Raw genomic sequence first — 7,690 nt, 5'->3', positions numbered from 1 at the left:
GCCCATTACATACTAGCATGTGGTTGTACATCGTGTTCGAGCATGTAACATTGATGTAACTGGCGCGATTAGCCAAAGAATACATACAATACTCACTAGGTGATTTCCAGTCGTTAGGTACTTTGAAAGCTTTGAAAGCAATAAAATTACTTTGTAACGTACGCCATAACATTTTGGAGTCTATACACATATCAAACATATCGTTTCGATCCTTGGCGATGGGAAAATGAGAAATGAGAGACGCACAATATAGGTAAATAAAAGATAAGGCATAATTTATTTCTGTTACTTTATTTTAAATAGTTTCACTTTACAACCAGTATTGAATGCAGTAACATTTCATCACATATCATACTTTACACATATCATGGTTACAGACACATAGCTACATAGGCATAAATAGAATGAAGTTTTTAGAAGTAATGGAGTATAATTATTATAATTATTATGAGGAATATATAACGATTTATAATGGATACATTCACTAGATTAAATTCATTTAAAATTATAAGTAAACAAACCAGTCAAAAAGGATAAATAAAAAAATCTATTTACCTAACAGATATGTTTGATTGTTCATAAAGTAACAACTCACTTGTAACAAATAAATCATAGAGTAACAGTCTGATCACACAAATATTACAAATTAAATAATAAAATGTTTATTCCATTTAGTTATTTACAAAAGTTAGCTAACTAAATAACAAAGAACCTATCATTACTTTGTAAGATCTCGCCTCTACGTCTCGTCTAAATACTGGCTGGTGGCACGCAGCTCAACAACATTAATCATAGACAAAATGCTCTATGGAAAACTCTACGTCATATTACATATAGGGCCGAGGAACAGTGTGGCTACAGAGAGAAAGCGGGCAGTGCGTGGCCGCGCCAAGAAGAACAAAGATAATAAATAGTCTGGAATGCATTCATTTTCATTTTTTTTATCTTCTCGGGCACACAACACGCACGCAACTGTATAAATAGTGACTAATCATACTCAATATCAAAACGTGTTAAGATACAAATTCATTTAGGCTATTGTGTATATCAAAGCTCATATAAAAGATTTTGAAAAAGTTTATAAAGTTGAGCAGTCTAATCGATACTGTAATTCCAAGCACTGTTAATAATACTTTACAGTACATATGGGGCTACTTTTCCGCACTAGTGCGTAAAATAGCACTTTTCGTGCGTATGTCGAAACTTTAAAGTGCCATATGTACTGTAAAACGTTGTTCGATACACGTGCGAATAGGTAATTCGCAACTCGTGTCGATTTAAAACACTCCCTTCGGTCGTGTTTTAATTTATCGCCACTCGTTTCGAATTTCCTCTTTTTCGCACTTGTATCGAAAATAACTATTATTCAATTCGACACTAATATACGATAAAAATTGTCTTTTCACGGCACTGTGACGGTTCACTATGTTAGACACAAACACTTTTAACACTTAACTGCAATTGTAAATGATTTTATTGATAAATCATTCATCTCACGATGCTATAAAATTATGTATTAAGTATTTTGTCAATTTGATGCTGGTCAAATCTGTAAAAAAAATACGGTAGCACTCTCCACCTCGGAAGCGGAGTATACCACTCATCATATCTTTTAGCTCCGCATTAAGCGTCAATTCTGCATTAGCAATGGCATATGAAGAGGTAGAATAGTCTGCAATATCAGAAGAGGAATATTTTCTTCTAAGACATCAGAGTGGGAATATTCTATACATACTCAAACACTGGTTACTCCTAACATCGTCACTTTCGAGGTGGACAAGACGATATCAGAAGTGGGATATCTCCTGCGATCTCAGAAGTGGGATCGTTAGTACCAACATTGACAATTGCAACCGTGGTGTGTGTGTGCGTGTCTAGTCCAGCACTGTGTGTTCTGTTCGCCGCGGGCGCGCGCAGAAGACCGCGCAGAGCAGCTTGGCGGGCAGCGCGCCGAGCAGGCCGGCGGCGGCGGGCGGCTGTTATGCGAACGACTCCTTCGTGGGGCTGAGCGGCTTCGAGCCTGAACCTGCGCTGGAGCGCGACGCGCGGCCCTCTGGAGTCGCCGACCTGGACAAATGTAAGGTTTAATATTTGTCGACAATACGTTAATACTACGGATATACTTTAACCTTTTAACCGCGATAGAATACGTCATCGAGCGTGCTCGTGTCGCCGGGGGGTACGAAGTTACACGAACTTTTGTCTTATTTATCAGATTATCACAATAATTTGCATGACTTATTAAAGTCTGAATGTACGCTCACTCAACCATTGTAACACCACAATTGTACTACATTTAAAGCAAATAAATTACTATTACTATTACTATCAGACAGCGGCGAAATGAGCCCGATTTTGTAAGTCTTATATATCAGTCTACGGTGGTTAAAAGGTTAAAAGCTGGGAGCTATGTATAGCGCTAAAATTACAGTTCGCTTGTCCAATCTTCTAGAGTTAAACCAAGCTAAGTTGGCAGCGATTTGGATAGCCCATACTATGCAAACTTTATCTTTAATCTTTATCAAAATGGGCAACAAAGATTGGATATTTAAAGTGTCATTGTAGCATCAGAAATATTAAAAAAAAAACAGAGTTAGCTCCCGGTTTACTATAAATAGATCAATTTTAAAATCTTGAATGTCAAAATAACACATGTCAAAAATTACAATAAAATAAAAATATAAAATAAACAACTAACACTAAAATAGAGACACATAACCAGAATAAAAATACAAAATAAACATCACTCAATTAAAAATATAACCGGTTCAAAATAATAATAATAAAGGTAAATAAAAACAATCATTACAACTCAAATTATATCAGATATCACAAATGTCAATATTACTGTAGAATTCTCTAACCGTAAATAATGCCTTATCAATTAAATAGGCTTTCAACGTTTCAACAAACAGGTCATAAGATGCCGCCTCTTTAATCTCACGGCTCACGCTATTAAAGATTTTAAATAATTTTTGTATTTTACAAATAATTATGTTCTAAAAGCATGTTGATCTGTCGAATCAGCAAGATATATTAGTGAAGTGTGACCTTACTTCTGTGAGTCGAGCTGCATACTATTGCGGGAGGGCGCGGACGGGCTCAGCTTGTGGTTGGCCAGGAACGTGCCGATCGACTCGTCCGAGCTGTAGCTGTCGTTATCACTGGAATACGAGTGTTATTTTAGTTATTGTTCTTAGAAAACTCAAATATGAGTAAAGTTACACGGGCCCGAAAGAGAGACTAAAATACTTAATTAGGAACATCTCGTTCAAATCCATTCTAGTGTAACACGCTTGGCGCATCATCTCCGAGGCTAGACAAGAAAGCTAATGCGACTTTAGAAATTCGAAACAAATTCCTGTCACTGTAATATTGCATGACTGGACAAATTTTCAGCTACATCCTAGCACGTCTTTCAGTGAGTCTTGCTTCGTCGCACGCCGCCATCTAGGCCAGCCTGCCTCGCTTACCATTATAACGTAGTGTGCTTAACCTATCGAACGCCAAGAACAGCTAAAGTCGTCGTCACTAGTCGTGTCCACAGCGCTAGGGACAACTATAGGTGTTACGGCAGACACTGTCAAAGTAACCTTCACACTTTCAGGTAAGGTTAACATTAAGCTAAGCTAAGTCCGGGACCTATGCGTGTCAGTGACGTTTTTAGGGTTCCGTACCCAAAGGGTAAAAACGGGACCCTATTACTAAGACTCCGCTGTCCGTCCGTCCGTCCGTCTGTCACCAGGCTGTAACTCACGAACCGTGATAGCTAGACAGTTGAAATTTTCACAGATGATGTATTTCTATTGCCGCTATAACAACAAATACTAAAAACAGAATAAAATAAAGATTTAAGTGGGGTTCCCATACAACGTTACAAACGTGATTTTTGACCGAAGTTAAGCAACGTCGGGCGGGGTCAGTATTGGATGGGTGACCGTTTTTTTGCTTGTTTTGCTCTATTTTTTGTTGATGGTGCGGAACCCTCCGTGCGCGAGTCCGACTCGCACTTGGCCGGTTTTTTTGCTTGTTTTGCTCTATTTTTTGTTGATGGTGCGGAACCCTCCGTGCGCGAGTCCGACTCGCACTTGGCCGGTTTTTTTGCTTGTTTTGCTCTATTTTTAGGGTTCCGTAGCCAAATGGCAAAAAACGGAACCCTTATAGATTCGTCATGTCTGTCTGTCTGTCTGTCTGTCTGTCTGTCTGTCTGTCCGTCTGTCTGTCCGTCCGTATGTCACAGCCACTTTTCTCCGAAACTATAAGAACTATACTGTTGAAACTTGGTAAGTAGATGTATTCTGTGAACCGCATTAAGATTTTCACACAAAAATAGAAAAAAAACAATAAATTTTTGGGGTTCCCCATACTTTGAACTGAAACTCAAAAATTTTTTTTTCATCAAACCCATACGTGTGGGGTATCTATGGATAGGTCTTCAAAAATGATATTGAGGTTTCTAATATCATTTTTTTCTAAACTGAATAGTTTGCGCGAGAGACACTTCCAAAGTGGTAAAATGAGTGTCCCCCCCCTGTAACTTCTAAAATAAGAGAATGATAAAACTAAAAAATATATATGATGTAGATTACCATGTAAACTTCCACCGAAAATTGGTTTGAACGAGATCTAGTAAGTAGTTTTTTTTTATACGTCATAAATCGCCTAAATACGGAACCCTTCATGGGCGAGTCCGACTCGCACTTGGCCGCTTTTTTGTTGATGGTGCGGAACCCTCCGTGCGCGAGTCCGACTCGCACTTGGCCGGTTTTTGTTTATGACACAAAAGGCTGAAAAGGTAAATACTAGGGCATGCTCCCGGGAATTCCCGGTTATTATTTCCCGGGAATTCCCGGGAATTTTGTAGTGTCAAAAGAACCGGTACTGAAGACCCGGAACCGGTACTTCCCGGTTCTCCCGGACCCGTGTTTAAATTACCTTTATATTGCTATTTTGTAGTACCTAAGTAATAGTCATAATATATATGGCGTTATTCATAAACGGCTACTAACTTAATCAGTTGATGATCGTCGTTATGCCATAGAGAGGGACAAACGACGAATTATAAATACCTGTCCGAGGGCGCGTCGTCGCCCGGACTGGACAGGTCCCCGGCGATGGCTTCCTGCAGCGCGTGCGCGCGCCGCGCCGCCAGCCGCGCCTCGTCGCGCGCCGCCGCCGCCTCGCCCGCCGCCGCGGCCGCCGCCGCTTCCGCCACGCATTTCGCGCGCCCCGCCTCGCTCAGCTTCGCGTTTAGAACCGAGTTCTCTTCCTTTAGCTCTCTGAAAATATAGTGAGTGTGATACAACCACAGACAATCCAACCTCTAGACATAGCATAAAAATATAAATATTAATGGACATTTTTACACAAAGTAACTAAGCCCCACGATAAGCTCAAGAAGGCTTGTGTTGTGGGTACTCAGACAACGATAGATATAATATATATATAAATACATAGAAAACAACCATGACTCAGGAACAAATATCTGTGCTCATCACGCAAATAAATGCCCTTACTGGGATTCGAACCCAGGACCGTAGCTTCACAGGCAGGTAGTGACCCCACTAGGCCAGACCGGTCGTCAAACCGGTAGCATAGTCGCGCTACCCCCTCTGCCACACATACGGTAGCGTTACTCCATCTTCGAGTCAATCCCGTGCCCTGATTGGTCCGTGTCTTTGAACGGACCAATCACGGCACGGGATTCGCTCACCTCGTCGCCGCACGCCCGTATTTTTGGCAGCATCGGTTTCATGAAAGAATTGGCCTAAGCTCAGTCTAGAGGTTGGATTGTCAATGGATACAACAATCCAAGAAAACACTAAAATTAAAGATCTCTATTAATTTCAGCCGGTTTTACTCGTAGAATTTGAAATTTCTGAACCAAATGTGACCCACACCACACAATATCAATTCGATTTAATCTCGTAAGACCCACCATATATAGTTTTCAAATTTTTAATTTGAACCTTATTCTATAAGTAAATTAGGAGGAATATCGTTTGTTTTAAAAAGCAATGAACAAAAAGAAATACTACTTTATTAGGTTCACGGAAGGTTCAAATTAGATTGCACGAATATGTACATTGTTGTGTGTTGACGATTCTTATTGGGAGATATTATTTTATACCTACTCTTATTAACGACTGTTCCAATTGGAAATTAATTGACTTTTATTCATTGTTTTTATTTTTTCTGTTCTTGTATTCTCGTAAGTTCTGACATTGTAAATTTATATTTTGGATTTGTAAGTATTTACCTACTTACTCTTATTTTAATTGTTTGACAATCCTTATTGGAGCTATAATTTTATTTCATTAGTATTGTTATTATTTTCATTTTTATATTTTATTTTTATTTTGACGATCATGATAGAAATTCTTATATTTTTGACATCAATGCAAACTTATTATGTAATTGTCTTTCATGAAATAAATCATCTATCTATCTATCTATCTTGTAATATACATTAAATCTCAGGTGGATACTGCAAGTTCTAATAATTATTAAAATTAAATGTTTACACATGTATGTATAATAAAAAGTGCGGAGGTCGCGGGTTCGAACCCCGGCTCGTACCAATGAGTTTTTCGGAACTTATGTACGAAATATCATTTGATATTTACCAGTTCGCTTTTCGGTGAGGAAACCGGACTATTCCCAATACGGGCCTAGTTTACCCTCTGGGTTGGAAGGTCAGATGGCAGTCGCTTCCGTAAAAACTAGTGCCCACGCCAATTAGTGGGATTAGTTGCCAAGCGGACCCCAGGCTCCCATGAGCCGTGGCAAAATGCCGGGACAACGCGAGGAAGATGATGACAAATGTTGTATGTATCAATATATTTAACAACCTAATTCTTGATCCAGAAGAATTTCTTTCAGTGATGTTTTCCATTGTTGAAGTTACCTGAGTTGCCTCGCCAGCTTGCGCTGCTCGTCGGCGGACAGCTGCTCGCGCGCACGCGCTTGTGCCAGCTCGTTGGCCAGCTGCTCGTGCGCATCGCGCAGCCGCGCTAGCTGACCTTCCAGCCGTGCGCGCGACGTCGCTTCCAGCTCTAAGCTCGACTCCAGCTCCTGTGAAACACCAAGATACAGTAAAAAGCGGCCAAGTGCGAGTCGGACTCGCCCATGAAGGGTTCCGTATTTAGGCGATTTATGACGTATTAAAAAAAACTACTTGCTAGATCTCGTTCAAACCAATTTTCGGTGGAAGTCTACATGGTAATGTACATCATATATTTTTTTTAGTTTTATCATTCTCTTATTTTAGAAGTTACAGGGGGGGAGACACACATTTTACCACTTTGGAAGTGTCTCTCGCGCAAACTATTCAGTTTAGAAAAAAATGATATTAGAAACCTCAATATCATTTTTGAAGACCTATCCATAGATAACACGTATGGGTTTGATGAAAAAAAAATTTTTGAGTTTCAGTTCGAAGTATGGGGAACCCCAAAAATTTATTGTTTTTTTTCTATTTTTGTGTGAAAATCTTAATGCGGTTCACAGAATACATCTACTTACCAAGTTTCAACAGTATAGTTCTTATAGTTTCGGAGAAAAGTGGCTGTGACATACGGACGGACAGACAGACGGACAGACGGACAGACGGACAGACAGACAGACAGACAGACAGACAGACATGACGAATCTATAAGGGTTCCGTTTTTTGCCATTTGGCTACGGAACC

At 39.8% G+C, this 7,690-nt stretch overlaps 1 protein-coding gene and 1 long non-coding RNA gene across 2 annotated transcripts in view; both read right to left on the bottom strand.

Moving 5' to 3' along the window:
• Nucleotides 1-272: 272 nt before the first annotated feature.
• LOC134657032 (uncharacterized) lies at nucleotides 273-1,505 on the bottom strand. The gene is made up of 2 exons (XR_010097585.1): nucleotides 1,361-1,505; nucleotides 273-1,132 (listed from the first exon to the last, which is right to left on the bottom strand). It is a non-coding gene; the product is annotated as an uncharacterized LOC134657032 (long non-coding RNA).
• Nucleotides 1,506-1,729: 224 nt separating this feature from the next.
• The window catches only part of LOC134657274 (unconventional myosin-XVIIIa), a 300,971-nt gene continuing 295,010 nt past the window's right edge, over nucleotides 1,730-7,690 (bottom strand). The window contains exons 34-37 of the mRNA XM_063512854.1: nucleotides 6,908-7,074; nucleotides 5,070-5,279; nucleotides 3,057-3,164; nucleotides 1,730-2,067 (exon numbers count right to left, since the gene is read on the bottom strand). Of these exons, the coding sequence (XP_063368924.1) occupies nucleotides 1,980-2,067; nucleotides 3,057-3,164; nucleotides 5,070-5,279; nucleotides 6,908-7,074 (573 nt within the window). The 3' untranslated portion in view covers nucleotides 1,730-1,979. The remainder of the gene's footprint in view (nucleotides 2,068-3,056; nucleotides 3,165-5,069; nucleotides 5,280-6,907; nucleotides 7,075-7,690) is intronic.

Source organism: Cydia amplana, chromosome 19, assembly GCF_948474715.1.
Source record: "Cydia amplana chromosome 19, ilCydAmpl1.1, whole genome shotgun sequence".
NCBI classification, from domain to species: Eukaryota; Metazoa; Arthropoda; class Insecta; order Lepidoptera; family Tortricidae; genus Cydia; species Cydia amplana.
The sequence above is the reverse complement of the archived record's forward strand: the minus strand, read 5'-3'. Positions and strand labels throughout refer to the sequence as shown.